Raw genomic sequence first — 14,728 nt, 5'->3', positions numbered from 1 at the left:
TCTGTTGTGGGGAGGGGAGAGGAAGGTGTTTGTAAGCTGCTTTGAGACTCCTTAAAAGTAGAGAAAAGGCAGGGTATAAAAACCAACTCTTCGTCTTCTTCTGTCCTTGTTTAATTTCCCCCATTTCAGTTCATGGGACCAAAAAGTGCTTCCCTTTGGCCATGATCTGTCTTACGGCCAGCTTACACATTATATTGAGTATTAGTGATTAGATCTTAGATCCATACTTCTGTGGCAATAAGCTCCTTGGTTTGGTCTTAGGCTGCAGTGTTGTGGCAGGAGGTTTAATTCTTCTCCTGCATGGGTTCCCTGATAGAAATTCCCGAGCTTCGATTAGCCCTAGGAAGGAAAAATACATATTGTATTTTTCAAAGTATTATACCATTGGACCCCCAATATAAAGCGAATTTTAGCCCTTAGCATAATGCATGTAAAAAGTCCAGCAAAAACATACAAAGAAAATTGATTTCAACTTGAATCCAGTTTTTTTGGTACTTTCCTGCTGGATCTTTCCCCTTACATCTGAAAAAAGAACAGTCTGCTTCATTGGCATCATATTGTCTGTAATACAGCATTTGTTACCACCACCCCCTTTAACAATTTTGTCTGAAGAAAATTCATTTCCAACAGTTTAGACTTTACTTAACCCAGTAAATGATATTTCCATTCCAGCTTTCTTTTATTTAGTATTAAAAGGGAGGGGGAAGCTGTTTGTATTTTACTACTGCCATTCTCACATCACTGACTATCAATAATCGGAGGAGATTTAGCTGAGGAAACCCTTGTAACCTTTGATTTCTGTTTTTCCTCAGCATGTGATAGTTTCCACTGGGGACCACACTGCAGTAGTCGCTGCCAGTGCAAGAATGGAGCTTTGTGTAACCCCATTACTGGAGCCTGCCACTGTGCTGCTGGGTTCAAGGGATGGCGCTGTGAGGAACACTGTGACCAAGGGACGTATGGAAATGACTGCCAGCAAAAGTGCCAGTGCCAGAATGGAGCCACCTGTGATCATGTGACTGGAGAATGTCGGTGCCCTCCTGGATACACTGGAGCTTTGTAAGCAACAATTGTATTTGTGATGTAGAGTACAGAAGTGTAGTTCCAAAATCATATCTATTGTTCTTCCTTTCCCAAGGCTTAGTTCGGGTAACAAGTCTTACTTCATCTCCTTGACACTTGCAGTAATGACACTAGTTAACCAATGGATTTGACATATATTATTCCACAGTCAGTGGGGTGTAGTAAATGGGATACTAGGACCAAGAGAACCTCCGTTCAACTTTCTTCTGAACCTTGATCTCATTGGAAGGCTTTGGCCCAATCAATATCTGTTACAAAGTTGACGTAAATGGTGGGGGGATCATGTGTATGTCCTAAGCTCCATGGAAGAAGGAGCATATAAATAATAAAAAGTTATTCTTTATGCTAATACTTCTTGGGACATTGCTAATATTTGCATTACAACTGCAAAGATAGAAAACAGATACAGTAAGATGATAATTTTTACTTAAACCACTTTTATTGATGTTGCGGGAAAAGCAGACTTTCAAGTTTCAAAACCCATTTTTCTCCCAATAATTAGTATGTGAACAGCCTTATTAATGTGTACAGGAAGAATATAAGTACAGTAGTAGACATATCTGTGTTGTAAAGTTTTAGGGTTAACACAGGAGTCTGCATGTGTTAAGTGCCATCAAGTAATTTCTGACTTATGGCAGTCCTATGAATGAATGACCTCCAAAACATCCTGCTGTTAACAGCCTTGCTCAGATCTTGCAGCCTGAGGGCCGTGGCTTCCTTTATTGAGTCAATTCATCTCAATTCACGTTGGGTCTTCCTCTTTTCCTGCCTTCAACTTTTTCTAGCATTATTGTATTTTCCAGTGATTCTTGTTTTCTCATAATGTGACCAAAATACGATAGCCTCAGTTTGGTCATTTTAACTTCTAAGGAGAGTTCAGGCTTTATTTGATCTAGAGTCTACTTCTTTGTCTTTTTAGCACTCCATGATATCCGTAAAACTCTCCTCCAACACCACATTTCAAATCATTCAACTTTCTCCCTGTCAGCTTTCTTCACTGTCCAACTTTCACACGCATACATAGTAATGGGGAATATTGTGGTATGAATTATCTTGATCTTGGTCACGAGAGACACATCCTTACACTTAAGGAACTTTTCTAGCTCCTTTGTGGCTGTCCTTGCCAGTCTCATTCTCCTTCTAATTTCTTAGTTTCAGTATCCCTTTTGGTTGATGATGGAGCTAAGGAATAGAAAACACTAAGCCATTTCAGTTTCTTCATTGTCAACCTTAAAGTTGTATAATTCCCCAGTAGTTATTATTTTTGCCTTATTGATGTTCAGCTGTAATCCTGCTTCAGCACTTTCTCCTTTAATCTTCATTAGTAGTTGTTTCAGGTCTTCACAGTTTTCTGCCAGTAATGTGGTGTCATCTGCATGTTTCAAATTGTTAATGTTCCTTCCACAAATTTTCACTCCACCAACCAAGTCTAATTCAGCTTTCCTTATAATATGTCCTGCAAATAGATTGAAGAGAAAGGGAGATAAAATACATCCTTGTCTGACACCTTTGCCAATTGAAAACCATAGTTTGTCCTTACAGTAGCCTCATGAATAAAGAACAGATTGTGCATCCAAAAAAATTTTTTAAAGCCAACCACAGCTTTTCGCAGGAGAGCAGGAGTCAAAAGTGTGGTCAGTGAGCATGCTAGAAGAGACCTCATTAGTCCAAAATTTAGGTGAACATCAGTGGTCTCTTTTATTATGCATTCACTGCTAAATTATAATTATTTTTTTCTGTCTGTTGGGACTAAGAGATATCATAGAAACCTGAATGAAAGCATGGCTGGACCAGGAAAAGCTCAACTGAGATTTTTAAAAAATGTTGACTAATAAACATGCCACTGCAACAAGCAGGTGTTGAAGACCTCAGAAACCAAGCTTTTACTGGGGAAAATGTCTGCAGTAAAAGTTAGGTCTATCCCAGGAGTAAGTGGGAGTGTTGATTTAGTATATCCTTTGAGGTAGGCTCGTCCAAACAACAACAAATAAGATTGCCCCAAGCATAAACTCTTCATTGGCTATACATGTACTGAAAGATAAAAGGTAAAGTACTGGAAAGCCAGGCATTACTGAGGCACAAGCAGAAACAGCATGCGGTCTCTATACCAACAGGTTTTAATTTTTTCCTTAAAGCAAGGTGCTGTTTACACAAAAAAATCTGCAAATAAAGAAGAAGTATTAAAAGCCCAGTTAATGCAATAAATCAGTGGTGGGGAACGTCAGGCCGGGGGCCGTTTAAGGCCTGCGAACTCATTTGGTTTGGCCCTTTGTGGGTCCTGGCAGATCTCTAGCTCAGAAGGATCTAAGACTGGTGATCCACCCCCTCCCGCGGACAGGAATAGCCTCTATTCAAGGCAGATGTGAGTTTGTTTTGCCGAGAAAATAAACCTTTTCCCCCTTTACAGAAGAGTCGTTAGCTATGGAGCTGCTAGGACAGCCCAAGAAACTGTGTTAACCCTTTCCCACCAGGGCCATGGAGAAATGTATTCCCTCTGTACTACAAGAGTGCTGGAGCAACTCCAGTGTACTGCTGGATGGCTACACCCGGCTGGTGCAACAGACCATCCTGTGCCACCAGGTGGGCATGTTCGCCACTGGTTGGATGCCTGCCCACTTGCCCACACTGGGGGGCGGGCAGTCATCTGGGGTTTGGTTGGCTAATTTTTAAGTTGATAATTTTGTATGGCCCACAAATGATGTTATAAATATCCAAATGGCCCCTGGAGGAAAAAAGGTTCCCCACCCCTGCAATAAATACTTATTACATTCTGAACTTTTTTTCTTATAACCAGAAACTAGGATATAAATTGGATTAGGCCAGAAACATCTGTTTTGTAGTCACTGAATTGCTAACATGGATCTAACTTACCAGGAACTTTGTAAATGTATTTTCCATTGTAAGTAACAAAAGCTGCACAGCTTAAGTAAATTGTCATGATGCTCCCTTGTTTTTACAGATTAGTAATTTTATTATAAACATTTGTATTTGTATAATTTTGGATAGTTAACTGTTTTGCATGCTTAGCTTGAAAAATCCTGCGGCATATTCAAAGCAAAGAGGTTTTCATAATTAAATATCATATTCAACATGCACCTTTTTTTTTTAAGCTGTGAGGATCTTTGTCCTCCTGGTAAGCACGGGCCACAGTGTGAAGAAAGATGTCCATGCCAGAATGGAGGAGTATGTCACCACGTAACTGGGGAATGTGCCTGTCCTCCTGGATGGATGGTAAATATACCTTCTAAAATAGTATAAATTTCAACCATTGTGGGCCTCTAGAGAAAATATAACTGGAATAACAGCTAGTCATTGAGCAAAAAGAAAAAAGAAAAAAAGACGGAAATGTGTATTGGTATCCTATACCATCACAAGGGATTTTCAAAACCAAATGATTACAAAAACAAATATTATTCGATATCTTCTAATTCCAAAGTGCCTAAAGAGTCTTATGGTGAACTGGAATAAAAAAAATTGTACTTCCTATCTCACACAGATGCACCACCTCTCACAAATTTATAGTTTGGAATTTATTCATTTGAATATCTGTTAAGTTTTTTACAGCCATATACATATAGATCCAGTCTGTATGGTATTCTAATCCCATGGCTGTGGGATAGTTACAGCAATATTTACAGCTTTACATTTTTAAATAGAAAAATATTCCACAAACTCTTTCCCAATGGCCAGTGCTCTATTGCATTCACAGAGAACAGCTGATAATTGTTGTTTGGGTTCCACATGGACAGAGAATTGTTCTAAAATTAGGAAGCATCTACCAAAGTATCTTTTTTATTTCCATTTCATATTTGATATATGAATGGAATTATTAAGAGATATCTTAGGGAGTGTACAAGAATTTAAAGTAGAAGGGAATTAGGATAGAGAAGCCCTAAATCTCCTCTGTGGGACTGTAGCTGGCAACTTTCTGTCCTCAGCTGTCTGCCCCTACTTGATCTGTAGTCTAAGAGAGTAACTACACAATATGCCCAACACATGTGGGATCACAGGTATGCAACCAGACACTCATGCAGATGGATAACTCACCTTAAAAAGTGCTTGGTGCTGTGAAGGAAGAAGGCTCTTCCAGTTTCTCTCCCACTCCATTTTTGCCAGCAGAAAGGGCGAGGGGGAGGAGCTTTTGCCCTTTTTCTCTGCCTCCATGTGTCCTTCCTAGGGTTGCCAACTCCAGGTTGGGAAATTCCTGGGGATTTGGGGTGGAGCCTAAGGAGGGTGTGGCTTGGGGCAGGGTGGTGACTTCAGCAGCGTTATAATGTACAGAGTACACCCTCCAAAGCAGCCATATTTGCCAGGGGAACTGATCGCTGTAGCCTGGAGATCAGTTGTAATTCTTGGGGATTCCAAAGCCCCATCTGGAGGTTGGCAACCTTAGTCCTTCCTAGGGCATGTGGAGCCGGAGCAAAGAGGCAAAAGCCCCCCCCCCACACACACACACACCTTTCTGCTGGTGAAAGTGGAGAGAGAAACTGGGAAGCTTCTTTTCTCTTGCAGAGCTTCCTCAGCACCGAGCAAACAAGTGCTTTCTAAGGCGAGTTCCCCAATGTGAGTTTGGCAGGACACCAATGACCCCACCCATGTCAGTCATATTGTATAGTTAAATCCTAACCTTCAAGGCTGCGATTCACAAAGTTCTCATTCTTTGTTTAATTACCACTTTCTGGAAATATATTACTTTAACCAAAGGGATTTGAGCACAGGGATTTTAACACAAACATGAAGCATAAATTAAAAATCATATGACAATACAATGTTTCGTTTTTGATCCTTAAATGTTTCCTTGTACTGGCTTGTGTGGAGAAACAAAAAAATAGCTAGATTTAAATATCTAAATGTTTACTGTTGCTTGGAGATAAAATATGAAATTCTTTTACAGGATTAAATACTCCAACAAATTAACAGCCTAACACTTAACGACATAACATATATTGGTTCTTGTAGGTTATCCGGGTTGTGTGACCATGGTCTTGGTATTTTCTTTCCTGACGTTTCGCCCACAGCTGTGGCAGGCATCTTCAGAGGAGTAACACTGAAGAACAGAGACACTGTCCTTCAATGTTACTTCTCTGAAGATGCCTGCCACAGCTGTGAGCGAAATGTCAGGAAAGAAAATACCAAGACCACGGTCACACAACCTGGATAACCTACAAGAACCAATGAACTCTGACTGTGAAAGCCTTTGACAATAACATATATTGTTTTGCAAGCTAAAAAAATACCTGGCATTTTTAAGATGCTGCTTGCAGAGAGCCTGCTAATCACTTCCATTAAATCTATTTCATCTTTTCCCCTCACAGTTGCACTCCCACGTGTAATATTATTGAAGTTCTCTTTCCAAACAGGGCACAGTCTGTGGTCAGCCATGTCCAGAAGGTCGTTATGGAAGAAACTGCTCCCAAGAATGCCAGTGTCACAATGGAGGTACATGTGACTCAGCAACGGGCCAATGTCACTGTAGTCCAGGTTACACAGGGGAACGGTAAGAAGTCACTTCTTCAAATTGAACCACTGAGCAAAAAAGAGAATGCAGTAAGAAGATAGAAAGGATAATTTTTAAAAATCCAGTAAATGTATTCAGGCAGTTATGTGGTTTAATTCCTAATTCAAAGCCATTAAAAAAAAAAGCAAAACATCAGCAGGGACAACATGACTTGTAAGTATAATTCTTGTAATAAGTGATACAACTACATGTTCCTTCCACTATGGTCCATGGATCCCCAATAATCTGGAAGAATATTTTTGGTATGTTTAACAAAATGATTCCTTTGATAACCATGAACTGGGGTGAATTGGATGCACAAAAATATTCTTTTCTTAATTTCCTTGAAAAAGACAGCTAAAGAAAATAATTTTTTAAAACATGGTGCATGTCATTTGTTTGAACAATATTTCCATTTTTTGTACTCTGAATGAAATGGAATTTGTGTTTTTCCTCTTACAATGAAAAGAAAAAGGGAATTAAAACATTTAAATGAAAAGATGGCTAAACAGCACACAGCACATCTGCCAAAGTCAGCAGTAATTGTAGGATAGTTTCATGTGCATTTCTGGTTTTGTTTCTTCCCAAGCCACCACCTACATATATTTTGTAGAGGAAAGCCATGATTTATATACATGGGCATTTTCCGTGACTGATGTTACTGAATATTTTTGTAACATCTCACATGAAACTTCCCTTTGCATTGGAAGTTACACTAGGAAATTTCTTTGACCACTATCAGGTACTTTTGCCACTAGAAATGTGTATGCAGAATGTAAGGATAACCTTAAATAACACAAACAAACCTACAGGAAAAAATGTACCATAATTTTAAGTCAACTAATATGTTGTCAAAATGATAATCTTTTTTTTTTTTTTGTAATGAAAGAGGAGCTTGTTGCGCATTCAGAGGTAGGGTCTTTGCCACTAGTGGATTTTTCAGGCAAACGTACTTGATTCAATAGCTTTTTTTGGTAGCAGCCATATTTGCTTGATCTCCAGGCATAATTAGCAGATGGAGCAGCCACAAATGAAGTGTGAGAGAGGGGGACTTGGAAAAAGTGGAAACTGAACTCCAGGAAGGGATGAAAGGTGTAGTCTTTATGTTTCGAAGCCACTTTTAAGTTTTCCATAAGTCACAAAGATTTCTGGCAAACTTGTTTAGTGGATATGCTCAGGGAATTTATCTGTCTGCATAACTATTGCAAAGGAAAAAGAGAAAATATTGAAAAATATTCATCACATACCCCCCATTGCTCCCTGAGTGTCAGGCTCAGTCACTTCAAGGGCACACGAGAAAATAGCTGCTTTGGAGAGCAGAGTCTGTGGTATTATACCCTGCTGAGGTTGCTTTCCTCCCCAAACTGTGCCCCCCCCAAGGTTCAACCCCCAAATCTCTAGGAATTTCCCATCTTGGAGCTGGCAACCCTAAGGGGGAACTGATCTCTGTAGTTGGGAGAGTTGTTGTGACTCCCGGAGATGTCCAGGCCTCACCTGGAGGTTGGCAACCCTAGAAGGAGAGAAGAAAGTAGGAAAAGGGGAGAGGCTGTAGGAGCTTTCAGGAAAGGAAAAGATGAAATAGTGGGGGAGAGGAAAATGAGATGCCTCCTGCAAGTCCTTGCAGGTTCCCTCTTGTCTAATTCTAAACTTGACCCTGTGGTTCTAGTCAAAAAGTCCGCATAATAGGACCAGATATGGGTAGGAGAGATATTTCTGGAAATCTAGGAGAACCCAGGAGCCAGCTTCATTAGAACTCTTTTTCTTCATCAGAAACATAATTCATGTTCTTCATTTTATCAATCCTGCATACTGTTTGTATTGTTTCAAAAGGGTTATGTAGCATTTGGACTCAAGTATCTTCTTCTGTTATGATGTGGGGTGGGGGACTGGCACAGACCTTTTTTTGCGGGGGGTATTGTTTCACATGCCAAGAGAAATGTATTGTGCAGGTTAATTCTGCTTGGATTGATGCTGAAGTGAAGACATTTTGCAAAAGCTTAAATGGTACTGCGCATGATGGATCGAGTGAGGCTGTGCTACAGAAGCAATTGGTTAAGAATCATGTTGACATGACAATTCACAGAGCAGAAATTTAGAGGCATATTATAAAAATTCACTTTGAATTTGCAAACAGCAAATATCTAAAGGAAATGTCCTCCTTCCTCAGAGGCAAAACTAGGGACAATATTGATCATTCCACCTCCTCTTCCTTTCACTGAAAAGATTTTTTGAATAGGTTCTGCTCATACGGTGTTTTCAGAATCTAACCAATTCCCCATTTGGAGTTAGAAAAACTTGTTTATTCCTTAGCTTCATTTCTTTCTCCTGGAGCCTCTGCTTAGGTGCTGGACAGTGCAACCCCAATGGAGAGATTTATGTGGTATCCAGAGGAAAAATGGAGGGCTTTGTTTTCTTTTCTTTTTTAACTTGATATTAACAGTGCTGCCGTTTAAGGGTGCTTAACTGGAAGAATTCAGCCACACAGTGGGTGGACTTTGCTCTCCCAGCTGGGTGTTGGCTTAAAGTGCTAGCCCCACTGCGCAAAGTGCTCTCGTTGGGCTTTTCCCGCCACTGTGGTGATGTGCTGCTTGCTCTAAGTCCATGGGGCAGGTAGCTGTCAGCAGCATCCTGTGTCGCGCTCCTTACTTTCTGAGGTCTGTGGCATCCTGGTCGGGGTTTTTTTAAAGGACAGGCTGGGCCGCCATTGGTTGCTGGGGAGGGGGCTTGGCATGTGCTGGGGAGCCTTCCCATTGGTCACTCCTTAGTCAGCATCCTAAGCACTTTCCAAGCATATGGGTGGGGCTATGCCCGTGGGGGGCATCGTACAAAACCTTATAATGGCAGCCTTTGGGCTGCATCGCCATTTTTGTTTTAGTAGAAAAGACCAAGAGTCCAGTAGCACCTTAAAGACTAACAAAAATATTTTCTGGCAGGGTATGAGCTTTCGTGAGCCACAGCTCACTTCTTCAGATATGAACAAAGCATTTTTGTTTTTTTAACTTTTCAAAATGCCGTGTGGGCCCAATCCTGCTGGGAATCACAGCCCAGGGGGATTAGGGGCTCCCTCCCATGACTTTTTCAAGTGTCATAATGGCTACAAGCCATGCTACTGGAAGACTCTTATTTTGATTGTAGGGTGTTTTGATAATTAAAGTATGGTACCATTTATAGTCTTTAAACCACTTGCACCTTAACAGAGAATATTGGAGGACATCAAAGTTCTATAACCTAACAATTTATTTAGCACCATCATTGTGACCGTCCCGCCACAGAACATAGATACATTACTGTTCCAGCCAGAGGGCTCATCATTCAGTGATCAAGAATGTGGGAAGGTCAGGGAATAACAGTGAATATTATGGTGAAGGGACCGTTAGAAGGTGATGAAAGGGTATGGGAGCAGCAACATTTTTAAAGCATGTGTTCAAAATGGAATTTCCAGTCGAAATGTTTTAATAAAAACTACTTAAACGTAATTATTTTTTATTTCCTCACAGGTGCCAAGATGAATGTCCAGTTGGAACTTTTGGAGTACGGTGTGCAGAGATGTGCCAATGCATGAATGGTGGAAAATGCTATCACATTAGTGGTGCATGTCTCTGTGAGCCAGGTTACACAGGAGAACGTTGTGAATCAAGGCTGTGCACCGAAGGTGTTTATGGTATCAAATGTGATAAAAAGTGTCCCTGCCACTTGCCAAATACTCACAGGTAAAGTTCTAGAACTTTTGACAAACATTCTTATTATAAACTCATTCACGAGTAAAGCACTAGTTAAGCAAAGCGGGGAGCAGAAAGGCTGGTAAAATTTTTGATTAAGCTAAAGTTATGTGTATTCTTCAAGTCCTGATATAGCAATTGTAGTACCGTATTTTTCGCTCCATAGGACGCACCGCTCCATAAGACGCACCTAGTTTTTAGAGGAGGAAAACAAGAAAAAATCTTGTTTTCCTCCTCTAAAAACGCGGGCAGGGAGCGGGTGCGCCAAGCGCTCAGAGCGGGCGGGGAGGAGGCGGGCAGGCGCTCCAAGAGCTCAGAGCGAGCGGGGAGGAGCCGGGCGGGAGAGGCACGCCAAGCGCTCAGAGCGGGCGGGGAGGAGGCGGGCGGGCGCGCCAAGCCGCCCCCCCTCCGCTTCCCAGCTGGGAGGCGAGCAAGCGCACAGAGCGGGCTGGGCGGGCGCACAGAGCCGGCTGGGCGCGCTGGAACGGCGCGAGGCAGCTTTCCCCGGCTGCCTCCCAGCGCGCCCAGCCGGCTCTGTGCGCACATTCGCTCTATAAGACGCACCCACATTTCCCCTCACTTTTGAGAAGGAAAAAAGTGCGTCTTATGGAGCGAAAAATACGGTATCTGCTGCTTGCAGGCTAAAAGGACCTTGGGTTCTAGGTTTGTAAGAGATGGTAACTGAAAAGCAAAACATTTTCTAATGCATCCCTTGTAGCTCCAATATTTATCTGTTGAGTTATCAAAAACAAAGGCCCCTGTCCCAAGAAGTACACTGAAAAATCCTTATGTGCAGCACATCTTTGTACTTCCCATCCTGAGTGGCAGCACCACTGTGCTACATTGGCTGCTATTCGTGGTTCCACAGTTTTACCAATTGTGGACAGTAAATAAAATTAAGTGGTTGATTTAGGTTGGAATTAGGGAGGAAAAAGCTGGAGACTGCTGAGGGCTTGCACGGGACTGAGGTGCCCCTGGGAATGGACACATGGATCCAGAGGAAGGGGCAAATTCCCCCCACAACTGTTTCCACTGCTGAAAATGGCACAGGAGGGAAGCATGAAGCCTCTCCTTCCTCCTCACAGCGTTTGGAGCTGTGCAAGGCAACAAAGACATAGTTCAGCGAACACACTTACCTTGTTTGACACTCATCATCAGACTGAGAACTGATAAGGGATGTCTTTGGATTACATCAAGCAACTCATATAGCTACCAGACAAGTTTGCAGCCACCTGTTGGCCAGCAACTGACTCACAGCTGATAGGGAGAATCAGCTGGAAGTCCGGTTTTTATCCACCTTGTCCCCTCAGCAAAATAACTACACCGTGATATTGCAAAATACTGCTCTCAAGTACTCAAACCTCAGTGCTTTACTCTTTATATCTAGATGTCCAAACTGGGCAGAGAACAAAGCAATGATTTTGACCTCTGATTTGCAAAAGAGAGCTCATTTCTCCCTCTCCAAGCTTGGCAGGGGCAGATGCAATGTGTTAGATTTCTGCGTTGTACAAGGGAGAGGGGAAAGAGCTGATTTCTCTCCTTTTCTTTGCAGTCCAAGCTGACAGCTTGGAGTTAGGAAAACTGAAGTGAAATAAGCTGGGCTTTTGGTCACCCCTTTCCCCAAATATGCTGCATCTCAGAAAGTCACAGCAGGATTGGGAATCAGAAGAAACTGATTACTAGCCCATCAGCTGGGAGTTGGCTCCAGATTTCTTCCCTTATAAAAAAAAACTTTGCTGGGTACACAGCAGCATTTTCTCAACAGGAGATCAGAAGCTGACTCCCAACTGATCCCTCATCAGCTGGGACTTGACTTCTGATGGTTGCAAGTAAACTGTTCTGTGAATACACACAAATAGTTGCGAACAGCCAAACAGCCCATCAATTAATTAGCTGCCTAGTCACCACTGGCAAACAGGAACTGAGTCAAACTGGCAGGTGTTTGAGCATCTGTAGACTGAGCTGAATTTCTTTATAATTTTCAGAAACATGGTTGATCACGAGTTGATCCTCCAGCATTTCCATATGATGTAGTGGAAATATATTGGGTTGGATCTCATGACTCCCTTCCACAGAAAGAGGTGGATTGCACCAGCAGAGAAAGACTCTTACAGGTGGAGCAAGGAGGGAGTCCTGGGATCCATTCCACTGTGGGGTTCAGATGTATTTAATAAATGGTGGATTTTGCCTAGGTTTATGGATAAGCAATTGGGAGACCCACAAAACTCATGGCAGGGGAGGGGAGGAATCCCATCCCACCACTATCCCTGTTTGTGCACCAGGCTGGCTGCTTACTGGCCAGCCTGCCTGCCATGCTGCTTCCTCCCTGCCTGGCTGGTGTGGCTGTGGCTCCCACTCACCTGTCTTCCTACCAGCTATACTACCTGGCTGGCTGGCTGGCTCACACACTGGAAGCTCTACTGTGTCCTGTACACCTGTAGTGGGGGCTCCCACTCCTCCCCCACCCCTACCTTGCCTTTAGCTGGTTGGCCAATGTAGCGGGGGGGGGGGGAACAGTGGTGGCTCCCACTTCGTTATAGCTACTCTCTTGTTTAAGATATCTCATGAGATCTTGGTCATATAACAAAATGCTTTATTTTTATTAATTTTTTTAGCTAAAAATGTTTACTGTGTGTACCTGGCCCTATTCTCTGTGTTTTTCTGTCCACAGGGTCCGGATTCACAATTAGATATATGATGAAGCCACAGTTTTACCAATCTCTTGTTCTTTGTTTCTATTAAAAGGAGTTGAGATTTTTATGATCTTTTAGAAAGTTATCTAAAGTCTGCTGTAAACATTCTGCATCGACAAGAATGTATTGCACTGCATTATATAGCATTTCTGATATTGCAAGGATTATGTTTGATTCATGCTTGACACAGCTGTTTCTTCATTTTTAACATTGAAAGACAGCTTGTGGTCAAGTCAAATTGCAAATGCTCAGATGTAAACAGAACCACATGTCTATTTTTGAATATGCTTTTGACATTTCCCCTCTGTGACAAATTGCATGTGTTTAGCATCTCGGTATTTTTTTATTTCATAGGTTAGTGTATAACAGTAAACAGTTTAGTCATGCCTGGACATTAAATTGTATTCACTGATCTCTTCTTTTTTTAAAAAACACATTGACATCTGTTTAATGGAAATATTATTTGTTGATTCAGCTATTCCTCCCTTTTTAAACTTTTCTTACAATGATTCAGTAACCCTTTGTACCAAAAACATCAGAATGTACAACCACATGATTAACTGTCACTGGAGTTACAATGTGGGAGTCACTATTCTAAACCGTGGTGTTGTAGTCAGTGAAACCTTTTTCACTACACCCTCAAAAACCAACAGACCTAGTGAAGGATAAATGTCTCTCTTTCAACATTTTTCCAGTTATATGCAACATACAATTTTGCATTGTTTCATTGACTGCCTGGTTATTTCTTGATCCAATTCAAAGTGCCTGTCCTGATCTTTAAAGCTGTAAATGGCCTGGTACCAGGATACTTTAAGGACTACCTCTTCCAGTATGAACCTACATAAATATTGAAATCAATATTGAGTCAAATCTTGTCAGAAACAACATTGTAGACAGCTAGCGAACAGCCCTAGGCATCCTCCAAGGAGCAATTGTGCCATTGGTTGTTTTTCGTATCTACATCCAAGAAAAGTTCTGAATACCAGTGCTAGAAGGCAACGTCAGGGGAAGCCCATGGCCTCTATGCCCTGCTGTTGGTCCTCTGGGACAATGAGTTAGCCACTGTGAAACAGGACACTGGACTAGATGGACCATTGGTCTGATGCAACAGGGATCTTCTTATGTTCATTATATTTATTTCAGAAATTAATATTCCAAACTCAGTTGTAATCTCAGCTAGTTTGTTTAGCATTCTAGGGCATAAGCCTTATAGTTCCGTTTGCATCTGAGGCCCACCAGATGGTAGAGGGGAAGACCCCATCAGATACCCACCAGGTTGACGGATAAGTATAAACCAGAACAAGATAATTCCTTGTGATAGTTGAGGTAGGGAAAAACACCAACCAGAGGAATTGCTGGTGACTTGAACAGCAGCATGACTGGGAAGCTGTGTTCCTGTGTACCTTCACTGGGAATCTGGTCTGGGAGTTACTTCAAAGAGGGAGGGAAGAACAAGGAAGGGAAGCTCTGCTCTTCATCTAGCAACTGAAGGAAGTGAGGCATTGTGCACCTGTTGAACTTTTTCTTTCCTGATCTGATGGGAAACTCATTAGATGGGGAACTCTAGGGGCCATGGTGATGTAAGGAGAAGGACATGGGTGTGAACTGCTACTCTGTTTGCCCTACACATTGAGAATATCTGACATATAGGCAGGCTTAGATTTTTCTATCTGGGTGTCTGCCTTAATACTTAATGCCCCTGCCATTTTGCAGTTGTCTGTGATATATTTGATTTA

At 41.9% G+C, this 14,728-nt stretch overlaps 1 protein-coding gene across 3 annotated transcripts in view; it reads left to right on the top strand.

Annotated features, from left to right (window-relative positions):
- MEGF10 (multiple EGF like domains 10) overlaps positions 1 to 14,728 on the top strand; it is a 112,317-nt gene that overhangs the window by 36,975 nt on the left and 60,614 nt on the right. For 2 of the 3 annotated variants that reach the window (XM_056848322.1, XM_056848321.1), the window contains exons 5-8: positions 813 to 1,059; positions 4,194 to 4,314; positions 6,444 to 6,580; positions 10,078 to 10,290. In XM_056848322.1, the coding sequence (XP_056704300.1) occupies positions 813 to 1,059; positions 4,194 to 4,314; positions 6,444 to 6,580; positions 10,078 to 10,290 (718 nt within the window). The remainder of the gene's footprint in view (positions 1 to 812; positions 1,060 to 4,193; positions 4,315 to 6,443; positions 6,581 to 10,077; positions 10,291 to 14,728) is intronic. The other variant, XM_056848323.1, reaches the window with a different exon arrangement.

The sequence above is a fragment of the Euleptes europaea genome, chromosome 4, assembly GCF_029931775.1.
Source record: "Euleptes europaea isolate rEulEur1 chromosome 4, rEulEur1.hap1, whole genome shotgun sequence".
In the NCBI taxonomy this organism is placed as follows: Eukaryota; Metazoa; Chordata; class Lepidosauria; order Squamata; family Sphaerodactylidae; genus Euleptes; species Euleptes europaea.
This window is presented reverse-complemented; position numbering and strand designations above follow the sequence as displayed.